Source organism: Hemitrygon akajei, chromosome 11 (genome assembly GCF_048418815.1).
Source record: "Hemitrygon akajei chromosome 11, sHemAka1.3, whole genome shotgun sequence".
Taxonomy (NCBI): Eukaryota; Metazoa; Chordata; class Chondrichthyes; order Myliobatiformes; family Dasyatidae; genus Hemitrygon; species Hemitrygon akajei.
The window spans coordinates 4,098,178-4,123,444 of record NC_133134.1 but is presented as its reverse complement, the minus strand read 5'-3'; the positions used below and the strand labels follow the sequence as shown (position 1 = coordinate 4,123,444).

At 47.8% G+C, this 25,267-nt stretch overlaps 1 protein-coding gene and 1 long non-coding RNA gene across 2 annotated transcripts in view; one reads left to right on the top strand and one right to left on the bottom strand.

The window, feature by feature from the left end:
- LOC140735246 (uncharacterized) overlaps positions 1 to 2,642 on the top strand; it is a 110,197-nt gene extending 107,555 nt beyond the window's left edge. Inside the window, exon 4 of the long non-coding RNA XR_012100728.1 lies at positions 2,391 to 2,642. This is a non-coding gene — a long non-coding RNA (uncharacterized lncRNA). The remainder of the gene's footprint in view (positions 1 to 2,390) is intronic.
- Positions 1 to 25,267, bottom strand: part of coro7 (coronin 7) — a 227,002-nt gene that overhangs the window by 78,512 nt on the left and 123,223 nt on the right. The window contains exons 11-19 of the mRNA XM_073060075.1: positions 24,213 to 24,270; positions 21,616 to 21,761; positions 20,389 to 20,484; positions 15,913 to 16,065; positions 9,161 to 9,305; positions 8,596 to 8,771; positions 5,065 to 5,173; positions 4,170 to 4,256; positions 688 to 830 (exon numbers count right to left, since the gene is read on the bottom strand). Of these exons, the coding sequence (XP_072916176.1) occupies positions 688 to 830; positions 4,170 to 4,256; positions 5,065 to 5,173; positions 8,596 to 8,771; positions 9,161 to 9,305; positions 15,913 to 16,065; positions 20,389 to 20,484; positions 21,616 to 21,761; positions 24,213 to 24,270 (1,113 nt within the window). The remainder of the gene's footprint in view (positions 1 to 687; positions 831 to 4,169; positions 4,257 to 5,064; positions 5,174 to 8,595; positions 8,772 to 9,160; positions 9,306 to 15,912; positions 16,066 to 20,388; positions 20,485 to 21,615; positions 21,762 to 24,212; positions 24,271 to 25,267) is intronic.

Genomic DNA, 25,267 nt, shown 5'->3' with positions numbered 1-25,267 from the left:
ACGTGATGGGTTGGGTATATGGGTAGGGAAGCAGCCAGGGCCAGATAGCAGAGTTCTTGCACACTGCTGCTCTCTTTGAACTCGTCAGATTCAATGGAAAATTTATTATACCGCTGCCTATCATATGTAGAAGTGTGTCATGAGCCCTGTGGCCTGCATACCTGTATTTAATTGTTGTCTTATGTGGAGACATTAAGCCTTTATGCTTTCCGTTTAATCCTTTTGACTGGCACGGGTTTTCTGTGTACTGTGATTATTTAAAGTGGACTCTCGATTAGCGCTTATCATGGGGTCTTTGCAGTTCGAGAATGATCCGTCTTGTAGTGTAGCTCGGTGAAGCCATTGATGTTCTGTTGGAATTCCTATGAATAAACTCTTGTTTCTGTTTCTACATGGAAGCCCTCGGGATCAATAAAGTATGTCTGTCTGTCTGTCTGTCTGTTCCTCCACACCTAGTTTCAGTTCTCTGCCAGCACACACCGTGACAGAACTGTAAACACAAGAGATTCTGCAAATGCTGTAAATCTACAACAACGAACACAAAATGCTGGAGGAGCTTCTAAGGAAAGGAATAAACAGTTGATGTTTCAGGCTGAGACTATGTACAAGTATTTGTATCTTAACAGGAGTAACATCCAGTACAATCTCCTGGCCAAGTGCTTCAGGATGATCAGAGGTTTGCTGTACCTGGTCTGTGTGTCCCCTCAGTACAATCTCTTCTTTCCCTGAGCTGACATTCCAGATTTTCACAGTCATGTCGTATGAAGACGAAGCCAAGATATCGGATGCCAGTGGGTGAAATCTGATGGAGTAGATTTTCTCAGTGTGACCTGCAAGGAAAACAAACAGTCTGCATCTGGCTATGTGACACTGAGCTCTCAAAGCACTCCCCTAAACTGTAGCAATGTGACTTGGGAAAAGCTGCAGAGGACTGTAAACTCAGCTAGTTCCATCAGGGGCACAACCCATCATCGAGGATATCTTCAAAAGCGGTGCCTCAAGAAGACATCATTCATCATTAAGGACCCACATCACCCAGGACATGTCCTTTTCTCATTCCTACCATCAGGGAAGAGGTACAGAAGCCTGAAGACCTGAAGACCTACGCTCAATGTTTAGGAACAGCTTCTTCTCCTCCACCTTTGGATTTCTGAATAGACAATGAACACTACCTCACTGCTTTGCTCTCTTTTTGCAGTACCCCTCAACCATCAGGCTCTTGAACAAAAGAGGATAACTACAGTCGGCCCTCCTTATCCGCGGATTCAACCAACTGCAGATCGGGAAAACGCTGAAGTTCTCTCTCCAGCACTTGTTGTTTGAGCATGTACAGACTAATTTTTCTTGTCATTATTCCCCAAACAATACAGTATAACAACTATTTACATAGCATTTACATTGTATTAGGTATTATAAGTAATCTAGAAATGACTTAAAAGTACAGGCAGTCCCTGGGTTATGAATGAGTTCTGTTCCTGAGTCTGTCTTTAAGTTGGATTTGAAGTCAGAACAGGCACATCCGGTATTATTTAGCGTCAGTTAGTCAAACGTTTTTCTTAGTATATAGTATATATTTTACCTTTCTATGCATATAAAACACTTAAGAAACATACGTATTTCAATAATTAAACCACTGCGTTGCTTAGTAATAATTGTAGCTTTCATCGGGGCAGGGCCTTTCACATTCTCCATTAAAATTGTTCCGATCATTGACCGACTGTAGCCTAACGCTTTTCCAATGACCGATGGCGTTTCACCTCTTTCCGATCGCTTTATTACTTCCACCTTATTTTCAATTGGGATCGTGATTATTTTTGTGAACAGAAACACTGCGGATTCAGAGCTGCACTGCCAGGTCCTAATGTCCACCGCACTGAACATGTTAAATAAAGTCCAGGGTTCCGCCGGGTCCTAAAGACCACCACACTGAGCCAGGTTAAATAAGGGACTTGAGCATCCGCGTTTTTTGGTATCTGCGGGGGGGTCTTGGAACCAATCCCTCGCGGATAAGGAGGGCCGACTGTACATTCATTCTATTTCTGGTGTTCTCACAGTCAAAGGCTCACTTTAAGGCTCTTTATCTTGTAATTTCATGCTCTTGTTCATTGCTATTTGTTTATATTTGCATTTACACAGTTTGTTATTCAGTGATCCTGTTTATAGTTACTGTTCTATAGATTTGCTGAATACGCCTGCAGGAAAAAGAATCCCAGGGTTGTATGTTGTGAATTGTATGTACTCTGATATAAATTTTACTTTGAACTTAGAACTTAATTATTTTTCTACGTTTCTTATTGTTACTTAAGGTAATTTTTAATGTATTGTACTGTACTGCTGCTGGAAAACAACACATTTCACAACATATTTGTTTTTATTTATTTCCATTTCAGAATGGGCCCTTCTGACCTTTCGAGCTGCACTGCCCAACAACCCCCGTTTTAACCCTGACCTAATCACGGTACAATCTGCCTACCAAGCAGAACGTCTTTGGACTGTGAGAGGAAACCCATGCGGTAATGGGGAGAACATCAAAACTCTTTACATACTGTGTAATGAACCCAGTTACTGATATTGTAGAATGTTGTGCTAACCACTATACTACCATGCTGACCCAAGAGAGTCTTGGATAGGCACGTCAGTGATAATAAACTTGATTCTGATCAGAGATATAAATGCTGGATATAACAGTTTCTTTTTACTTTCTCAAGGATCCTCTCGCTTGCTCCCATTTCGCTCTCCCTGAAGCACGGTTGATAACTGGCTCTTTAGGCCATAACCAGGTCTATGAATTCCTGGCCCTTTATCTAACAACACATTGCTCAGCCTAACTCCCCACCAATCTCACAAGCACCAGCTCAGAGGAGACCAGTTGGTCGAAAAATGGAGGACTATGTTGGAGGAAGGAGTTAAACTAATCAGGTTACAGCAGGCGCAACATGGTGAGCTGAAGGGCCTGTACTGTGCTGAACTATTCTCTGTTCTGTTAAGTCTCCTTTTTATCCATTGGTAATATTAAAAACAATTTTTCTTTCTATACAGGGACTGAGTGATCAGTGTTCTCCTGTAAATGGAAATCAGAAAACTGAGGATGGGAGTAATAGATTAGTTTTTTTAAGTCAAGGGAGCATCAAAGGAAAGAGAAATAATGTTTCAGTCTGAAGACTTCCTCGTGCTTATCTATCCCTCTCTCATCCTCTTTGCCAGTTACTCTGCCCTTGCCAATTCTGAGAGTCTCCGGTTTAAAATTTTAAAGGTTTCTCTCTCCATAGTGGAAAGAGCTGAGTGCTTCCAACATTAGCTGTTTTTAATTTAAACTTCCAGCATCTCTTTGTTTCCGAAGAGTATTCAACATCCTGTAACTAATGTCATTTTGTTGATCAGTCCTTCACCACTCAGACTTTCTACTAAAAAGCAAAAAGAAAAGCAGATGCTAGAGATATTGGGATGGCACGATAGCGTAACGCTATTACAGCACCAGCAACCTGGGTTCAATTCCTGCTGCAGTAAGGAGTTTGTACGTACTCCTCGTGACCATGTGGATTTTCTCCAAGTACTCCAGTTTCCTCCCACATTCCAAAGGTGTACAGGTTAGTAGGTGAATTAGTTACATGGTACAATTGGGCGGCGTGGACACATTGGCCTGGAAAGGCCTGTTACCGTGCTGTATATCTAAATTAAAAATTAAATTATAATTACAACGCAAAACGCTAGAAACACTGCAGGTCTGGGAGTGGCAGTAGCAAAGCAGAGATAATGTTTCACATCATCTGAAAGGTTAACTCTGTTCCTATCTCCACAGAGGCTGCCTGACTCTCTGAGTGTTTATAGCAGTTTCTGTTTTTATTTCTAACTTTCCTTCAACATTTTGTAAATTGGTCTGCACTTCCCAACCTACAATAACAACAGCTCTGTGGCTTCTAGGAAACAGTGGGGAAATTTCCACACGCATCGTGCCATCAGTTTTCATTACCTTTAACAGTCACACGGTCAAGATAACTGAATTGTTGTCTCACTCAGACCATTTTACACTTTTGCCCAAATCTTTCTTAGATACCCAACACTGATGGTCTTTATCTCCATCTTTAGCTCAACATCACAAAATCTGTTCCCGCATTTAGTAAATCAAACTCAGGGAGATGATTGATGCGTGTTGTGCAGTGCTCACTCACCGTGGAGGACTCTTTCAGGGTTGGAGAGGATTTCAGTCAGCCCTCCAGCTGGAACCCTCCAGATTCGGATCTTTGCATCTTCACCAGCTGCAACCAGTCAAACATTCCGAGATGTCAGGTACATTCAAAAATCATAGGAACAGAATAAGGCCATTCAGCCCATTGAGTCTTCTCTGCCATTCCATCATGGCGGATTTATTATCCCCTCTCAAGCCTATTCTCCTGCAACCTTTGAAGCTTTTGCTCATCAAGAATATCAACATCTACTTTAAAAATACCCAATGACTTAGCCTCCACAGCTGTCTGTGGCAATGAATTCCCTCCTCTCCTCTGTTCTAAAGGGACATCCCTCTATCCTAAGGCTGCACCCTCTGGTCCCAGACTCCCCCACTATAGGAAACATCCTCTCCGTGTCCACTCTATCCAGGCCTTTCAATATTTGGCAGGTTTTAATGAGATTTCCACCCCCCACCCCATTCTTCTAAACTCCAGTCAGTGCAGGCCCAGAGCCATCAAATGCTCCACATATGTTAACCCTTCCATTCCTGGGATCACTCTTGTGAGCCTTCCTTGCACCAACACATCCGTTCTCAGATGATCATGGGTTTGACCTCTGGGCCTCATCTCCTGGACTAGCACAAACCTCAGACCCTGGAAACCCAGGCCCTGTGACTCCTTTAGACCTCTGCCTTTGGTCTTTTATATTCCACACCCACTACAATAAAGACTGACAATTCGCGAGCATTCTTCATTACCCATCATGCCTGGGAGCTAACTTTGTGTTTCTTGTACCAGCGTTTCATATCCTGTTTCACCGCAACATTTTACAATATTGCCTCCTCAATAAAAGTCCCCCCAGAATGCAGAGGCTCTCCATGACTTGGACAGTCCGTACCGACTGCGAGATGGTGACAATCAAAGGGATCCCAGCACAGGTCTGCAACAGCTGCACCGTTCTGGATGGTGGGTAGAGTCGAGTCTGGTAACCGACCAGGCTTGGACAACTGCAGGAGACAAGGAGAACTGATCATTATCATGTAGTGATTGGAACTGCGGGCATTACCAAATGGGTGGTCTAACCAACATTCAACACAGAGAAGCACACACAAAATGCTGGAGGAACTCAACAGGTCAAGTAGCATCTAGGAAAAGCAATGAACAGTTGATGTTTCAGGCTGAAACATTTCTTCATGAAGGGCCTTGGCCCGAAATGTCGACTGTTTATCCCTCTCCATAGATGCTGCCTGACCTGCTGAGTTCCAAATACACTGTGTGTGTTGCTCTGGATTTCCAGCATCTCTTGTATTTAACATTCAATATGAGTTGTGCATCACTTCCCTGCTTTTCAATTCTATCCCTGTAGAATTAAATTCTCGGACTTGGTTTGATTTTGTTTTTTTGTTCTTGCTAACCTGTGGCACAAAATATAATGATTGGTGTATTTATACTTTGAGATTGCTTTGCCCTGTACACTCACACCTTCTGCTTAATGTGACCTATTCTTCCTACTGTGGTATACAACCTCGTATTTATCTTAACCTCTCTGCAGTCTACTAGTAGCTTGGCTGCAGCCTACCATCACTGCAGGACTTGTATGTATTCAGAATAAAGAAGTGGTCAAGAAAAATCATCGCAGGCGCTATCACCTAGCAAATGGCCTTTTGCAAAAGCTCCCTTCTGGAAAGCGCTATAGGGCTACTAAAACAAAATCTTTATGCTATGTAAAACGTTTCTTCCCTCAGGTGGTTAATCTGATCAAACGTTCTAGTCAGCCTCCACCCCCTTCATCTCCTCCCCCCGTCACTGCACTGAAAACACTTTAAACCGCATTTTATTACACAGTTTACATTGTAACTGCATGCTGGTACTGATGTACATTTTACTCCATTTCAATACTTCAACCTCTAAATCAACCTTTATTTAACTTTATTATTTATAATTGTTGTTTTATTGGTGCATGTTGTGCCAACACACCAGAGCAAATTCCTAATCCATGTAAATGTATACGGTGAGTAAAGTTGTTTCTTGATCCTTCATCGGGCTGTTCGCCCACTCTACACACGTATTAATATTCTTTTGCATTGACTGCAGCTCTCCTCAGTACTGACTGCTCCCCCACAAAGTTCTAAATATCTTAATTATTGCTGTGGATTGTGAACGGGAATGCTCCCAGTATCAATGCTGTGGAACACCACCACCCACCTTCTTTCAGCATGAGCAGATACTCTCTACTCCCAGGTCCTGCTTATTCATGGTACAGGGGAAATTTATCATTAAAGTACATATATATATATTTTTCAAATTTTATTTAGAGAAACAGCACAGTAACAGACCACAGTTGTAGAGCTCTACCACACAGATACAGGCCCTTTGGCCCATCTAGAATAAGCACATAATAAATGACAGAGCAGGCTTGATGGGCTGAATGGCCTAATTCTGCTCCTATGTCTGATGGTTTTCCAGATCCATGGAATTTCTGTGATCTGAGTGTGACCAGTTTATTTCATTATATCTCAAATTTCTATTTAAAAAATGCTCATCTTAGATTATCGCTTACAGTGAAATGTGTTGTTTGTACTAACAACACCTAAGGATGTGCTGGGGGCAGCCCTCAGTGTTGTCACACATTCCGGTGCCAACACAGCATGCCAGGCCGTCGGTAGAAAACAATGAGGCAAATAGTGATTTATTAAACCTGCTGTGGCCCTGCAATTACCTGGTGTATTGACTGGCCATCTCTACACGACCCTACTCCATTCCAATCTTTTTTTAAAATTGATTTCCATAAAATTGTTTACTATTGTGTTCTATATTCTTTGCTCATTTTCTGGTTCCTAACTGTTTTTTGTTTCTCCCCCAAGCCTGTCACTCAATCCCTTTTCACACACCACCCGTTGTCGGTGCACACATGATGTGTTTCTCGATGGTGGGCAGAGGAATTTCATCTGATTCACCACGGATAGTAATCAGCAAACAAAGGAAATCTCTGCAGCGAACTACCCCACTCCAGGCACAGGGTCAGAGTAAATCTCCCTCTGCACCAAACTACCCCACTCCAGGTACAGGGACAGAGCAAATCTCCCTCTGCACCGAACTACCCCACTCCAGGCACAGGGACAGAGTAAATCTCCCTCTGCACCGAACTACCCCACTCCAGGCACAGGGACAGAGTAAATCTCCCTCTGCACCGAACTACCCCACTCCAGGCACAGGGACAGAGCAAATCTCCCTCTGCACCAAACTACCCCACTCCAGGCACAGGGACAGAGCAAATCTCCCTCTGCACCGAACTACCCCACTCCAGGCACAGGGACAGAGTAAATCTCCCTCTGCACCGAACTACCCCACTCCAGGCACAGGGACAGAGTAAATCTCCCTCTGCACTGAACTACCCCACTCCAGGCACAGGGACAGAGTAAATCTCCCTCTGCACCGAACTACCCCACTCCAGGCACAGGGACAGAGTAAATCTCTCTCTGCACTGAACTACCCCACTCCAGGCACAGGGACAAAGCAAATCTCTCTCTGCACTGAACTACCCCACTCCAGGCACAGGGACAGAGTAAATCTCTCTCTGCACCGAACTACCCCACTCCAGGCACAGGGACAGCATGAACTACACACAGAGTTAACACAGAACATAGAGCAGTACAGCACAGCAGAGGACCTTCAGCCCATCATGTGTGTTCTTCATTAGTAAGGGTGTCAGAGCTTACATAGAATAGTCAACAATAGCACAGTACAGCCCCTTCAGCCCACAATGTATTGCTGACCTTATAATTTACACTTAAGATCAAACTAACCTTTCCCTCCAACATAGCCCCCCATTTTTCTATCAACCATGTGCCCATCTAAGAGTCACTTAAATGTCCCTAAAGCATCTATCTGTACCACCAGCCCTGGCAGTGCACACCCGACACCCACCACACCCACCAGGCTGTGTAAAAAAACACTACCTGACACCCCCCCCCCCCCAAAGGTATCCTCCAATATCACCTTAAAATTATGCCCCCTCAGATTAGCCATTTCCCACCCTGGGACTGTCCACTCAATCTCTGCCTTTTATCATCTTGTACACCTCTACCACGTCACCTCTTATTCTCCTTTACTCCAAAGAGAAAAGCCCTATCTCATTAAACCTATCCTCACAGAAATGCTGTCTAATCCAGGCAGCATTCCAGTAAATCTCCTCTACACCCTCTCTGTCACAGTACAGGGGCAGCACAGTTTTGGGAAATAGTAAAGCTCCCTCTGCACTATCCTGTCACAGAAGAGTTTTTGGAGAGAGTAAAGCTCCCTCTACACTAGTTTCTGCACTGTTCTGAGAGCTGCCTCTGCCCACGGACTTCGCCAGTAGCGTCGACGCGCACTGTGGTGTCAGCAAGGCTGCTGCAGGTAGAGAGAGTTGTTGGTGCCAAGTGATCACCTCTAGCACAGCGATCTGTCCTCCTGAGACCAGCAAGGGAACGGCAGCTCGTTCACGATTCACACAGAAACCGTCAGACTCTCCCGGTGTGGTCAGGTTCAATCCTTTCAGGTTGGTGATGTGAGTGTCCCGATGAGACGCTGTACCCTGTATGTGTCTGAATTTCGAGCTGGAACCTGAAAAATGGAACCCGTATTCAGAATATGACAACACAACATACAAATATCAATGGACTGCTACACCCACCCAGTCCTGAATCTCCTCTCCAATCTCACAAAAAACCAGGAGTTACCATGAAGAGGGTGGTGCAGTTGTGGAATGATGGAGGATGCGAGCTTGATTGCAACACTTGGGAGAAGTTTAGATAAGTACATGGACAGGAAGGAGGGCTATGTCCTGGTGTGGTTGATGGGATTAGGCAGGAAAACAGTTCAGCATGGACTAGATGGGCCAAAGGGCCTATAGTGTTCCATGACACTGTGCTGCTCTGTCACAAAGCACAAAACATCAGGCGCTCAGCTGATCACCCATTGCTAATAGCTGCTTGGCCCTTTCTTCAACTCACCCAGTAAGCCTTGCAGAGATTTCTGGCTGAGAGGGGTCGCAACCAGCTCACTGGACTTGGTGCTGCTGCTGCTGCTCAGGGAGGTGACTGACGGCGAGGTCAGAGAGCCACTGGAACTTGACGAAGACATCTGTCCACTGTGAACCTAGAACACAGCCCCACACAGAGGTGAGAATCCACAGAGGAACAGCCAGGAACATACCTCATTACCTGAGGGAGAACCGTATCTCCTTCATTGACAGAAAGGCTCGGCAACAATTTATTTCTTGCAGCAGTTGGTAAAATTCCAACTTTCTCAGAACATATTGGTCCAATTCTATACTGCCATCTCAGAGAGCGTCCTCACATCAGCCATTACTGTCTGGTTTGGTTCAACATCCTCTCACAATATACTAAAACTAAAGCAAACTCTCAGTTCAGGCAGTGAGAGAGGAGCTGGCCAAAGTTGATTGGAAGGGGACACTAGCAGGGATGATGGCAGTAAAACAAAGGCTGGAGTTTCTGGGGGCAATTCAGAAGGAACAGGATCCTGAAGATGAAATATTCTAAAGGGAGGATGGAGCAAATGTAGCTGATAAGGGAAGTCAAAGATAACATAAAAACAAAAGAGTGGGCACATAATGTAGCAAAAATTAGTGGGAAGTTAGAGGATATGGAACTTTTAAAACCAACAGAAGGCAACTAAAAAGCCATGAGGAGAGAAAAGATGAAATAAGAATATAGACAATAATATAAAAGAGGATGCAAAAAGTTTTTCTGACATATAAACGGTAAATGAGAGATGAGAGTGGATAACAGACCGTGAAAAATTACACTGGAGAGGTAGTAATGGGGGACAAAGAAATGGAGGGCAAAGTTTTATATCAGTCTTCACTATGGAAGGCACTTGCAGTGTGCTAGAAATTCAAGAGTGTCAGGGGCAGAAGTCAGTGTAGTTGCTATTACTAAGCAGAAGGTGCTCAGGAAACTGAAAGGTCCAGGTAAATAAGTGATGGTGTACACCCCAGGGTTCTGAAAGAGATATCTGAAGACATTGTGGAGGCACCCAAGGAGCTTAATGAAAATGAGGTGGAATCTCATCAAAACCTATTGAATATTGAAAGGCCTAGATAGAGTGGGTGCAAAGATATTTCCTATAGTGTGTGAGTTTAGGACCAGAGGGCACAGCCTCAGAATAGAGGGATGTCCATTTCAGAACAGAGATGAGGAAGAACTCCTTTAGCCAGAGGGTGGTGAATCTGTGGAATTTATTGCAACAGATGTCTGTGGACGCCAAGTCATTAGGTATTTTCCTTTTAACGTGCTCCAGTCCTACAACGTTCTGAGATCTCTGCACTCCTCCAGTCCTATAACCCACTGAGATCTCTGCACTCCTCCAGTCCTATAACCCACTGAGATCTCTGCACTCCTCCAGTCCTACAACCCACTGAGATCTCTGCACTCCTCCAGTCCTACAACCCTCTGAGATCTCTGCACTCCTCCAGTCCTACAACCCTCTGAGATCTCTGCACTCCTCCAGTCCTACAACCCTCTGAGATCTCTGCACTCCTCCAGTCCTACAACCTTCTGAGATCTCTGCACTCCTCCAGTCCTACAACCCTCTGAGATCTCTGCACTCCTCCAGTCCTACAACCCTCTGAGATCTCTGCACTCCTCCAGTCCTACAACCCTCTGAGATCTCTGCACTCCTCCAGTCCTACAACCCTCTGAGGTCTCTGCACTCCTCCAGTCCTACAACCCTCTGAGGTCTCTGCACTCCTCCAGTCCTACAACCTTCTGAGATCTCTGCACTCCTCCAGTCCTACAACCCTCTGAGATCTCTGCACTCCTCCAGTCCTACAACCTTCTGAGATCTCTGTACTCCTCCAGTCCTACAACCCTCTGAGATCTCTGCACTCCTCCAGTCCTACAACCCTCTGAGGTCTCTGCACTCCTCCAGTCCTACAATCCTCTGAGATCTCTGCACTCCTCCAGTCCTACAACCCTCTGAGATCTCTGCACTCCTCCAGTCCTACAACCTCTGTGATCTCTGCACTCCTCCAGTCCTACAACCCTCTGAGATCTCTGCACTCCTCCAGTCCTACAACCCTCTGAGATCTCTGCACTCCTCCAGTCCTACAACCCTCTGAGATCTCTGCACTCCTCCAGTCCTACAACCCTCTGAGATCTCTGCACTCCTCCAGTCCTACAACCTCTGTGATCTCTGCACTCCTCCAGTCCTATAACCCTCTGAGATCTCTGCACTCCTCCAGTCCTACAACCTCTGTGATCTCTGCACTCCTCCAGTCCTACAACCCTGAGATCTCTGCACTCCTCCAGTCCTACAACCCACTGAGATCTCTGCACTCCTCCAGTCCTACAACCCTCTGAGATCTCTGCACTCCTCCAGTCCTACAACCTTCTGAGATCTCTGCACTCCTCCAGTCCTACAACCCTCTGAGATCTCTGCACTCCTCCAGTCCTACAACCCTCTGAGATCTCTGCACTCCTCCAGTCCTACAACTCTCTGAGGTCTCTGCACTCCTCCAGTCCTACAACCCTCTGAGATCTCTGCACTCCTCCAGTCCTACAACCCTCTGAGATCTCTGCACTCCTCCAGTCCTACAACCCTGAGATCTCTGCACTCCTCCAGTCCTACAACCTTCTGAGATCTCTGCACTCCTCCAGTCCTACAACCTCTGTGATCTCTGCACTCCTCCAGTCCTACAACCTCTGTGATCTCTGCACTCCTCCAGTCCTATAACCCTCTGAGATCTCTGCACTCCTCCAGTCCTACAACCTCTGTGATCTCTGCACTCCTCCAGTCCTACAACCTCTGTGATCTCTGTACTCCTCCAGTGTTACAACCCTCTGAGATCTCTGCACTCCTCCAGTGTTACAACCTTCTGAGATCTCTGCACTCCTCCAGTGTTACAACCTTCTGAGATCTCTGCACTCCTCCAGTCCTACAACCTCTGTGATCTCTGCACTCCTCCAGTCCTACAACCTCTGTGATCTCTGCACTCCTCCAGTCCTACAACCCTCTGAGATCTCTGCACTCCTCCAGTGTTACAACCCTCTGAGATCTCTGCACTCCTCCAGTGTTACAACCCTCTTGAGATCTCTGCACTCCTCTAGTGTTACAACCCTCTGAGATCTCTGCACTCCTCCAGTGTTACAACCCTCTGAGATCTCTGGACTCCTCTAGTGTTACAACCCTCTGTGATCTCTGCACTCCTCCAGTCCTACAACCCTCTGTGATCTCTGCACTCCTCCAGTCCTACAACCCTCTGAGATCTCTGCACTCCTCCAGTCCTACAACCCTCTGAGATCTCTGCACTCCTCCAGTCCTACAACCCTCTGAGATCTCTGCACTCCTCCAGTCCTACAACCCTCTGAGATCTCTGCACTCCTCCAGTCCTACAACCCTCTGAGATCTCTGCACTCCTCCAGTCCTACAACCCTCTGAGATCTCTGCACTCCTCCAGTCCTACAACCCTCTGTTGGAGCAGAATTAGGCAATTTGGCCAATTGAGCCTGCTCCACCTTTCCATCATGGCTGATTTATTATTCCTCTTAATCCCATCTCTTGCTTTCTCCCTGTAACCTATGATGCCTTGACTAATCAAGAACCTATCAAGCTCCCCTTTAAATAATGAGCTAACCTTCACAGCTCCCTGTGGCAATGAATTCCATAGATTCACTGCTTCTGGCTAAAAACAATTCCTCTTCATCTCTGTTCTAAATTCCTAAATTCGGAGGCTGTGCCCTTTGGTCCTAGATTCCCTCACTGTAGGAAACATCGTCTCCATTTCCACTTTATCTAGGCCTTTCTATATTCAATAGGTTAAAGATTGACATAAAATGCACAGCAGAACCAGGCCAATCAGCCCATCGATAGTGTTCTGCCATTGAATTGTAGCTGGTTGCTTTCTCCAACCTTATGTCTAAAACACTTAACCCCCTTTTCTAACATGAACAGGTTACCAAGGGTGATGGTTTGGTGGAGTTGAAGAGGCTTTTCGACAGATACATGAATATGAAGAGAATGGAGGGATGTGGATGATACACAGGAGAAGGACGTTTAGTATAAATTGGCATCAAGATTGGCACAGCACTGTGGGCTGAATGGCCTATCCAGTGCTGGACTTCTGTCTGACTCTCTTAGTACCAGTGGTCGTAGGTTAAGAGAAAAAGATGAAATATTTCAGAGGATTCTGAGGGGTGCACATGTGGAACAAACTGCCAGCAGACGTGCTTGATGCAGGTTCGTTTGCAACACTTAAGAGAAATTTGGTATGAATACATGGATGGGAGGGGCATCGAGGGCTATGGTACAGGTAAAAGTCGATGGACTAGGCAGAATAATAGGTTGGCATGGGCTAGATGGGCTGAAGAGCCTGTTTCTGTACTGCATGCTCAATGACTCCCAGCGATCCCCTCAGTAAAGTGACAATGACAGATACTGGTGCTGCCAGTGACATCCAGAACCCATGAATGAAGACAATTAGAACTGACATGTTGTTTAACTGTGAGGAAGTGGCTGTGGACATAGTCCCTGCTGATCAACACAGCTGCTTCAACGAGATGTTACTGAACTCTGCATAGCTCCCTGGCCTTCAGGAACACAACTTGTTTCTTAGTCTCAGCTACAGTCCTTGTTTGGAGTCTCATGTACTTGCATCAGTAATCCCCCTTGTCCATCCAGACCCTCTCCTCAAATCCATCCATCCCGACCCTCTCCTCTAATCTATCCATCCCGACCCTCTCCCCTCATCTGTCCATCCCGACCCTCTCCTCTCATCCGTCCATCCAGACCCTCTCCTCTCCCCTCATCCGTCCATCCCGACCCTCTCCTCTCATCTGTCCATCCAGATCCTCTCCTCTCCTCTCATCCGTCCATCCAGACCCTCTCCTCTCCCCTCATCCATCCATCCAGACCCTCTCCTCTCCCCTCATCCGTCCATCCCGACCCTCTCCCCTCATCCGTCCATCCCGACCCTCTCCTCTCATCCGTCCATCCAGACCCTCTCCCCTCATCCGTCCATCCCGACCCTCTCCTCTCCCCTCATCCGTCCATCCCGACCCTCTCCTCTCATCCGTCCATCCCGACCCTCTCCTCTCCCCTCATCCGTCCATCCCGACCCTCTCCTCTCATCTGTCCATCCCAACCCTCTCCTCTCCCCACATCCGTCCATCCCGACCCTCTCCCCTCATCCGTCCATCCCGACCCTCTCCTCTCCCCTCATCCGTCCATCCCGGCCCTCTCCCCTCATCCGTCCATCCAGACCCTCTCCTCTTATCCGTCCATCCCGACCCGCTCCTCTCATCCATCCATCCCTCTCCTCTCCTCTCATCCGTCCATCCCGACCCTCTCCTCTCATCCATCCATCCCTCTCCTCTCATCCGTCCATCCCGACCCTCTCCTCTCATCCGTCCATCCCTCTCCTCTCCTCTCATCCGTCCATCCCGACCCTCTCTCCTCATCTGTCCATCCCGACCCTCTCCCCTCATCCGTCCATCTCGACCCTCTCCTCTCATCCGTCCATCCAGACCCTCTCCCCTCATCCGTCCATCCCGACCCTCTCCCCTCATCCGTCCATCCAGACCCTCTCCTCTCCCCTCATCCATCCATCCCGACCCTCTCCCATCATCCGTCCATCCCGACCCTCTCCCCTCATCCGTCCATCCAGACCCTCCTCTCATCCGTCCATCCCGACCCTCCCCTCTCATCCGTCCATCCCGACCCTCTCCTCTCAGTTGTCCATCCAGACCCTCTCCTCTCCCTTCATCCGTCCATCCCGACTCTCTCCCCTCATACGTCCATCCCGACCCTCTCCTCTCCCCTCATCCGTCCATCCCGACCCTCTCCCCTCATCCGTCCATCCCGACCCTCTCCCCTCATCCGTCCATCCAGACCCTCTCCTCTCCCCTCATCCATCCATCCCGACCCTCTCCCCTCATCCGTCCATCCCGACCCTCTCCCCTCATCCGTCCATCCAGACCCTCTCCTCTCCTCTCATCCGTCCATCCCGACCCTCCCCTCTCATCCGTCCATCCCGACCCTCTCCTCTCAGTTGTCCATCCAGACCCTCTCCTCTCCCTTCATCCGTCCATCCCGACTCTCTCCCCTCATACGTCCATCCCGACCCTCTCCTCTCCCCTCATCCGTCCATCCCGACCCTCTCCTCTCATCTGTCCATCCAGACCCTCTCCTCTCCCCTCATCCGTCCATCCCGACCCTCTCCTCTCATCCGTCCATCCAGACCCCCTCCTCTCATCCGTCCATCCCTCTCCTCTCCTCTCATCCCTCCATCCAGACCCTCTCCTCTCCCCTCATCCGTCCTTCCAGACCCTCTCCTCTCCCCTCATCCGCTCTCCGAATCAGGATCAGAATTGGGTCTATCATCGTAGAACACTACAGAATAGAAACAGTCCTCTCAGCCCATGTGTTGTTTTGCACAGTACAGTGTAATACATAAAAAATAAACTGTAGGTTACGATAAGAAATATTAAAAAATAAACAAGTAGTGCCAAAAGAGAACAATATAGTGAGGTAGTGTTCGTAGTTTCATGGGCCATTCAGAAATCTGATTGCAGAGCAGACAAAGCTGTTCCTGATTCTGATTCTGACTGAAGAGAGATTGAGAGATTTCGGGGCGTTCAGGGAATCGAGTAGTTCGGGAATGGTGGAGGAATAGTGCGTTGGAGATAGAGGAATGGCTGTGGAGAAGGCCTGGGTGTTCAGACCTGCTGATTGGAATGCTGCTTACAGTGTTTCCTGCTTCCCAGGGCATTTCCTCTGCTTCCTTCTCTCCCTTGGGAGGATGTTCCCTGGGTGGTGTGTCCGGCTGTGGAGAAGGCACTGCACTAGAGATGAAACATTCCTTGCTCCGTCTGCCTGGCTCCAAACTAACCCTCGGCACCTTCGGCAGGAAACATAAAGAAAAGATTAGCTTTATCTGTCACATGTACATTGACAGATACAGTGAAATGCATGGTTTGTGTCTGCTTGGGGGCAGTCCACAAGTGTCACCAACACAGCAGGCCCACAGCTCACTAAGCCTAACCCGTACGTCTTCGGAACGTGGCAGGAAACCAGAACACCCATGATCACGGAGAGAACATACAAACACATTACAGTCAGCTCCAATCAGTGTTCACTGTAATCGCATTAAGCTATGCTTCTGTTTTGACTACAGGAGTCACCAAATCAGCAGCCCCAGGTTCACAGACTGCAGGCTCAGACAGTGCCCAGACACATCCAGAGGTCGGAGGCAGCAGGATCGTGACCTGAAATGACAGCGTGGCCGCTTTCACAGACTACCGTGATCTCAAGTATGCGTCACCCACAGTGAGGATGACACACAATGAATGACCAGAGTGAGTGACCAGAGTGACCCATAGAGAGTGATCACAGTGAGTGACCCAGTGAGTGACCAGAGTGAGTGACCAGAGTGACCCATAGAGAGTGATCACAGTGAGTGACCCAGTGAGTGACCAGAGTGACCCATAGAGAGTGATCACAGTGAGTGACCCAGTGAGTGACCAGAGTGACCCATAGAGAGTGATCACAGTGAGTGACCCAGTGAGTGACCACAGCGAGTGACCAGAGTGACCCCGTGAGTGACCAGAGCGACCCAGTGAGTGACCAGAGTGAGTGACCACAGCGAGTGACCACAGTGAGTGACCCCGTGAGTGACCAGAGTGAGTGACCACAGTGAGTGACCAGAGTGAGTGACCACAGTGATCACAGTGAGTGACCAGAGTGACCACAGTGAGTGACCAGAGTGAGTGACCCAGTGAGTGACCCCAGTGAGTGACCAGAGTGAGTAACCCAGTGAGTGACCACAGTGAGTGACCAGAGTGAGTGACCAAGTGAGTGACCAGAGTGAGTGATCCAGTGAGTGACCAGAGTGAGTGACCACAGTGAGTGACCAGAGTGAGTGACCCACTGAATGACCAGAGTGAGTGACCCAGTGAGTGACCAGAGTGAGTGATCCAGTGAGTGACCCAGTGAGTGACCACAGTGAGTGACCAAGTGAGTGACCAGAGTGAGTGATCCAGTGAGTGACCAGAGTGAGTGACCACAGTGATCACAGTGAGTGATCCAGTGAGTGACCAGAGTGACCACAGTGAGTGACCACAGTGAGTGATCACAGTGAGTGACCAGAGTGAGTGACCAGAGTGAGTGACCCCAGTGAGTGACCACAGTGAGTGACCAGAGTGAGTGATCCAGTGAGTGACCAGAGTGAGTGACCAGAGTGAGTGATCACAGTGAGTGACCAGAGTGAGTGACCCCAGTGAGTGACCAGAGTGAGTGATCCAGTGAGTGACCACAGTGAGTGACCCACTGAATGACCAGAGTGAGTGATCCAGTGAGTGACCACAGTGAATGACCAGTGAGTGACCACAGTGAGTGACCAGAGTGAGTGATCCAGTGAGTGACCAGAGTGAGTGACCCAGTGAGTGACCAGAGTGACCCAGTGAGTGACCAAGTGAGTGACCAGAGTGAGTGATCCAGTGAGTGACCAAGTGAGTGATCCAGTGAGTGACCAGAGTGAGTGACCCACTGAATGACCACAGTGAGTGACCCAGTGAGTAACCATAGTGAGTGATCTAGTGAGTGACCAGAGTGAGTGACCAGAGTGAGTGATCACAGTGAGTGACCAGAGTGAGTGACCCCAGTGAGTGATCCAGTGAGTGACCACAGTGAGTGACCCACTGAATGACCAGAGTGAGTGATCCAGTGAGTGACCACAGTGAATGACCAGAGTGAGTGACCACAGTGAGTGATCCAGTGAGTGACCACAGTGAATGACCAGAGTGAGTGACCAGAGTGAGTGATCCAGTGAGTGACCAGAGTGACCCAGTGAGTGACCAAGTGAGTGACCAGAGTGAGTGATCCAGTGAGTGACCACAGTGAGTGACCAGAGTGAGTGATCACAGTGAGTGACCAGTGAGTGACCCCAGTGAGTGACCAGAGTGTGATCCAGTGAGTGACCACAGTGAGTGACCCACTGAATGACCAGAGTGAGTGATCCAGTGAGTGACCACAGTGAATGACCAGAGTGAGTGACCACAGTGAGTGACCAAAGTGAGTGATCCAGTGATTGACCAGAGTGAGTGACCCAGTGAGTGACCAGAGTGACCCAGTGAGTGACCACAGTGAGTGACCGGAGTGAGTGATCCAGTGAGTGATCCAGTGAGTGACCACAGTGAATGACCAGAGTGAGTGACCAGAGTGAGTGATCCAGTGAGTGACCAGAGTGACCCAGTGAGTGACCAAGTGAGTGACCAGAGTGAGTGATCCAGTGAGTGACCACAGTGAGTGACCAGAGTGAGTGATCACAGTGAGTGACCAGTGAGTGACCCCAGTGAGTGACCAGAGTGTGATCCAGTGAGTGACCACAGTGAGTGACCCACTGAATGACCAGAGTGAGTGATCCAGTGAGTGACCACAGTGAATGACCAGAGTGAGTGACCCAGTGATTGACCAGAGTGAGTGACCCAGGTGTCATCAAAGCCCCAATGTAGTTGCAATGAGACTGTCTTTCTCTAAATGAATGTTTTTCTTGTGAAAGCTAACAGACCATTTACCCCTCTGATTGTTTGCTGAACCTATATGTCAACTCACCTACCAGATCACTCACTGTGACCCAGTGAGTGACCACAGTGAGTGACCAAGTGAGTGACCAGAGTGTGATCCAGTGAGTGACCACAGTGAGTGACCCACTGAATGACCAGAGTGAGTGATCCAGTGAGTGACCACAGTGAATGACCAGAGTGAGTGACCACAGTGAGTGACCAGAGTGAGTGATCCAGTGGTTGACCAGAGTGAGTGACCCACTGAATGACCAGAGTGAGTGATCCAGTGAGTGAACACAATGAATGACCAGTGAGTGACCACAGTGAGTGACCAGAGTGAGTGATCCAGTGAGTGACCAGAGTGACCCAGTGAGTGACCAGAGTGAGTGATCCAGTGAGTGACCAAGTGAGTGATCCAGTGAGTGACCAGTGTGAGTGACCCACTGAATGACCACAGTGAGTGACCCAGTGAGTAACCAGAGTGAGTGACCCAGTGAGTGACCAGAGTGACCCAGTGAGTGACCACAGTGAGTGACCAAGTGAGTGACCAGAGTGAGTGATCCAGTGAGTGACCAAGTGAGTGACCAGAGTGAGTGACCCACTGAATGACCACAGTGAGTGACCCAGTGAGTAACCAGAGTGAGTGATCCAGTGAGTGACCACTGTGAGTGACCCCAGTGAGTGATCCAGTGAGTGACCACAGTGAGTGACCCACTGAATGACCAGAGTGAGTGATCCAGTGAGTGACCACAGTGAATGACCAGAGTGAGTGATCCAGTGAGTGACCAGAGTGACCCAGTGAGTGACCACAGTGAGTGACCAAGTGAGTGACCAGAGTGAGTGATCCAGTGAGTGACCACAGTGAGTGACCAGTGAGTGACCCCAGTGAGTGACCAGAGTGTGATCCAGTGAGTGACCACAGTGAGTGACCAAGTGAGTGACCAGAGTGAGTGATCCAGTGAGTGACCACAGTGAGTGACCAGTGAGTGACCCCAGTGAGTGACCAGAGTGTGATCCAGTGAGTGACCCACTGAATGACCAGAGTGAGTGATCCAGTGAGTGACCACAGTGAATGACCAGAGTGAGTGACCACAGTGAGTGATCCAGTGATTGACCAGAGTGAGTGACCCAGTGAGTGACCACAGTGAATGACCAGAGTGAGTGACCACAGTGAGTGACCAGAGTGAGTGATCCAGTGATTGACCAGAGTGAGTGACCCAGTGAGTGACCAGAGTGAGTGATCCAGTGATTGACCAGAGTGAGTGACCCAGTGAGTGACCAGAGTGACCCAGTGAGTGACCACAGTGAGTGACCAAGTGAGTGACCAGAGTGAGTGATCCAGTGAGTGACCACAGTGAGTGACCCAGTGAGTGACCAAGTGAGTGATCCAGTGAGTGACCAGAGTGAGTGACCCACTGAATGACCACAGTGAGTGACCCAGTGAGTGACCAGAGTGAGTGATCCAGTGAGTGACCACAGTGAGTGACCAGAGTGAGTGATCCAGTGAGTGACCACAGTGAGTGACCACAGTGAGTGATCCAGTGAGTGACCAGAGTGAGTGACACTGTGTAAGTGACCCAGAATGGGAGTGATGCTGCGTGAGAGTCTATGAAGGGGCGTGACATTCACCTGATGTGACCATGTATCCACACATCACTGACCTGGTTATCAGATCCTGTGAACCAATCCAGCGCGGACACAGATGGCACTTTACCAGGAGTATCCGGGAATAAGTCGGCATGGAATTCCTGGAGAGACTGGTACAAGAGGGAGAAATCTCAGAGTTACACCATGATGAGGGCTTCATCGGTCACAGTTAAACCACTGCCCATGCTGTGAAGACAGTCGGAGGGTTTACCGACTCAGCACTGACCACAGTGTAGGACCGCTCAGTGTGCTGACTGCTGGTATTTATTAACCAGGAATGTGTGGAGTCTGTGTTAGTAGGAGTGATTATGGATGGGGGTGTGCCAATTTTGGGATACACTGGTGGAGAGTGGCTGTTTGTGGAGAAGGTTTGGGTCATAGGATTTCACAGAGGGTTTGCAGAATTGGAAAGTGATTGGTGATTGGTTAACCCCGGTGCCATACCAAGGCAGCCCAGAGTCAATGTGAGGAATAACAAAAGAATTATATTTCTTTTTCTGTCTATTAATTTGCACTAGAGTCATAATAAATGCTGGAAATCCAGAACAACACACACAAAATGCCGAAGGAACTCAGCAGGTCAAGTAGTATCTATGGAAATGAATAACCAGTCAACGTTTTGGGCCTAGACCCTTCATCAGGACTGAGAAGGAAGGGGGAAGACACCAGAATAAAAAGGTGTGGGGAGGGGAAAGAGGCTGGCTGGTAGGTGACAGGTGAAACCAGGTGGGTGGGAAAGGTCAAAGACTGGAGAAGAAAGAGTCTGATAGGGGAGGAGAGTGGACCACAGGAGAAAGGGAATCAGGAAAAGTGGTAAAAGGTCAGCATGTGGAATACAGGAAGAGGAGAGTCATTATATTTGCACTTGTAAATTGTGCATAATTGATATTAATTTATCTTGATTCTAATTTATGTTTGTCCTGTTTGTAGTGTACTGTGATGTTGCCATAGGAAGTGAATTTCCATGGCAGCTATGTACCCCTGGGTATGTGCACTTATTGAGCTGAAACTTGAAGAAACATGTGATCTCTGAGAGTTTAGTCATCAAAAAGAAATTGGCTAAATAAAAACATTTCAGGGGAACGGGATGAAACAGGATGATCCAATGAAACAAGGAAACGTCACCAGCTTGGCTACCATATCCACGCAGAAGGCCATTTGGGATTTGTAAAGATTTGGAGCCCAGGCGTATGGACACGAGCAGGGGAAGCACCGCGCTGATGCTAGGCACTGCTAGTTACCTTGCGTGGCACCTTGTAACTGATTGGCACGATGGAATTCTCCGTCAGCTGCAGCAGACGAATCACTTCGCATGACATCACGTCCAGTGCTAGTTTTGGCACCGTCGCAGCACCTTTTGACTTCACCTCGGTCAGGCACTGGCTCACTGCAGAGAGGTCACAAAGATTCCCTGAGAGGGAGGCCTTGGCCGCACCACATTCAACATATAACAGCGACCGTCTGATCAAACCACAAAACCATAAAACAATGGAGCAGAATTAGGCCATTCAGCCCATCGAGTCTGCTCTGTCATTCCATCATGGATTTATTGTCCCTCTCAACCATTGTCCTGTCTTCTCCCCATAACCTTTGATGCCGTTACTGATCAAAAGCATACTTAAATATACGCAATGACTTGTCCCCCACAGAAGTCGATGGCAATGAATACTACAGATTCACTACGCTGCAGCTAAAGAAAGTCCTCCTTATCTCTGTTCTAAAGGGACGTTCATAATAATAAACAGAATCAGAATTAGCTTTCTGACATGGCCATCAGACCATAAGACATAGAAGCAGATAAATGGATGTCTCTCTATCCTGAGGTTGCGCTCTCCGGTCCTAGATTCCTCCATGGCCGCTCTATCGAGGCCTTTCAATTCCCAGAAGAAGCAGTATTGGTCCCAACCAATTGACCTGTGGAGTCAAAGTATTAGAGTATATTTTTCTCTTCATTGTCTTACGTAATTTATGTATGTTTTATGTACAATTGATGGTCTGTGTGTTGAGTGACTCTACGTGCCTGTGATGCTGCTGTAGTCCTGGGCTGGCACTGGGACAATCCCCAGAAACTCCACCAAAGTTCAAAGTAAATTTATCATCAGAAAACGTAAATGTCACCATATACAATCCTGAGATTCATTTTCCTGTGGGTATTCACAGTGGAACAAAGAAAGACAATAGAATCAATGAAAAAAAATATAAATAAAGACTGGCAAGAAACCAATGTGCAAAAGAGAAACAGTGCAAATAAATAGATAGACAGATACAGTAGATAGATAGACAGGCTGACAAATAAATAAACAAATAATACCCAGAACATGAGTTGAAAAGTGAGTCCACAGGTTGTGGAATCAGTTCAGTGTTGAGTTGTGCTGAGGGAAGTTACCCATGCCAGTTCAGGAGCCTGATAGATGAGGTGTAATAACTATTCCTGAACCTGCTGGTGTAGAACCCCTACTATCATTCACCAAACACAAACATCTTCCTCAGCTCTATCCCACATCCAGAACCCTCTCCATCTGTGTGCTCAATGATCTCTGGAACCAAATCTGCACAACCCTCAGAAGCAGAGAATTACAAACGTTTGCCAGCCTCTGAGTGAAAAAATTCCTCCTCAGTCCCTACACAGTCTGAAACTGGGGAACTCTGGCTAGAGACCAGGGAAGGGCTCTCTATGCATCCACCTTCAGTTCTGGTCACCTCATTATAGGAAAGATGTGGATGCTTCAGAAGGGTGCAGAGGAGATTAAACAGGACGCTGCCTGGATTAGAGAGTCCTGATTAAGAGTCTCTGCCTGAAACATTGACTATTTATTTCTCTCCATAGATGCTGCCTGACCTGCTGCGTTCCTCCAGCATTTTGTGTGTGACTCTGGATTGGACAGCATATCTTATGAAAGGTAGGGCTTTTCTCTTTGGAGTGAAGGAGACTTGATGGAGGTGTACAAGATGATAAAGGGCAAATATCAAGTGGACAACCAGTTCCTTTTTCACATAGTGGAAATGGCTAATACAAGGCAGCATCATTTTAAGATGATTGGAGGAAAGTATAGGGGGGGATATCAGAGGTAGGTTTTTATCACACAGAGTGGTGGGTAGGTGGAACGTGCTGCTAGGGGTGGTGGTAAAGGCAGATACATTAGAGACACTTACGAGACTCTTGGATTGGCATATGGATAGAAAAATGGAGGGTTATATAGGAGAGAAGGGTTAGATTGATCTTAGAGCAGGTTAAAATGTCAGCACGTCGTGGGCCAAAGGGCTTGGACTGTGTTGTAATGTTCTATTTTCTATGATTTTTTGCACCTTCTCCGACAGCAGACCCCTACTTCTCTTGTTTACCCACATAACCAAGTCCCCTTTCCCTACAAGATCTCTTCAGCATCCCCTCTGAAGCCTTCACACCTTCCCCAAAGTGTGGCCTCCTGATCTTGTCACAGTCTTCCAGTTCTGTTACATAAATGTTTTTCATGATCTCCTAACTCTGGTCCTATCGGCCCAAGAATGCTCTATGTTCCTAATCACTCCATGTACCCACAGGATTGTTGTTGTAGTGTCTTGTTACCTGGGTTCCTGCACACACCTAAATACGCTGCTTTCTGCTTTGTGGACCAGAGTGGATATTTAACATGTTGTCACGTTGTTCTCCATGCCCGACAGTTGTTGCTCACTTAATCAGCCTGCTTCTAGCCCACTGTATCCTCTACATCTGCCTCCTCATGTAGCAGCACACGAAACTTGGTCCCAGGAACTGATCCCTGCAGATCCCCTGGTCAAAGCCTGACAAGCTGAGAGAGACCTGTGAATTCCTACTCCCTGCTGGAGATCGTGGCCTCACCTTGTGTCAATGTGCTGTTGGCAGGAGACACTTCGAAACATCGCAGAATATTATCACCCTGCAGGGAAGGACAGAGATTGTGGCATTCAGCTCAGGTTTACACAAGTTCATGCACATGTATGTACACACACACACACACACACACACACACCCTTCCTCTCCCTGCCATGCAGTAATTCCCTGCTGTAGACTCTTCTGGCCGGACAGGTGTGAGACTCACCGGCAGGTGACAGTGCTGCAGATTGGGAACTGAGATGGCGTGTAGAAGAAAGCCCAGACACATCCTAAGGACAAAGGACACCCTGAGCTTAATTAGTCCTGAGCCCCCGCAACTCCAGTTCAGCCTGTCCACCATACACAGCTCTGCTAGAGGGGCAGCGATCTCAGAACTGAGATACCCCCACAGCCACCAACACTGTGGGGGAGGGTGCTGCCACAGCTTTTAACACCAGGTTGGGAAGACCTGGGAAAGGTGATTCAGAGATCAGCAGTGATCTGTGATCTAACTGCGCGGTAGCATGGACCAGAGGCTGCGTGCCATGGTGAACAGGTAATTATTTTGTGTTGGATTAGGAATTAAATATGGTGCTGAGGACTTTCCTTCAGCCAGTATAATGCTATTACAATGCCAGCAATGGGTTTCAATTGGTGCTGCTGCCTGTAAGGAGTTTGTATGTTCTCCCCGTGACTGCGTGCATTTCCTCCCACAGTCCGAAGACATACGGGTTAGGGTTGGTAAGTTGTTGGCATGCTATATTGGTGCTGGAAGTGTGGTGACACTTGCAGGCTGCCCCAGCACATCCTCGGTTGCTGACACAAAACAATGCACTTCACTGTATGTTTTGATATACATGTGACTAATAGAGCTAAACTTTAAAGATCTTTACTCTTTCAGACAGTGTGGTAGCATCTTAGGGCTGACCTAATGCATCATTTAGGCTTTTACTTCCTCACTATCGAGGACATGTTCTAAAGGTGATACCTCAAAAAGGCAGCATCCATCATAGTAGACCCTCACCATCATCCTCCCCTCCCTCTGTACTGCACTGGGGTGG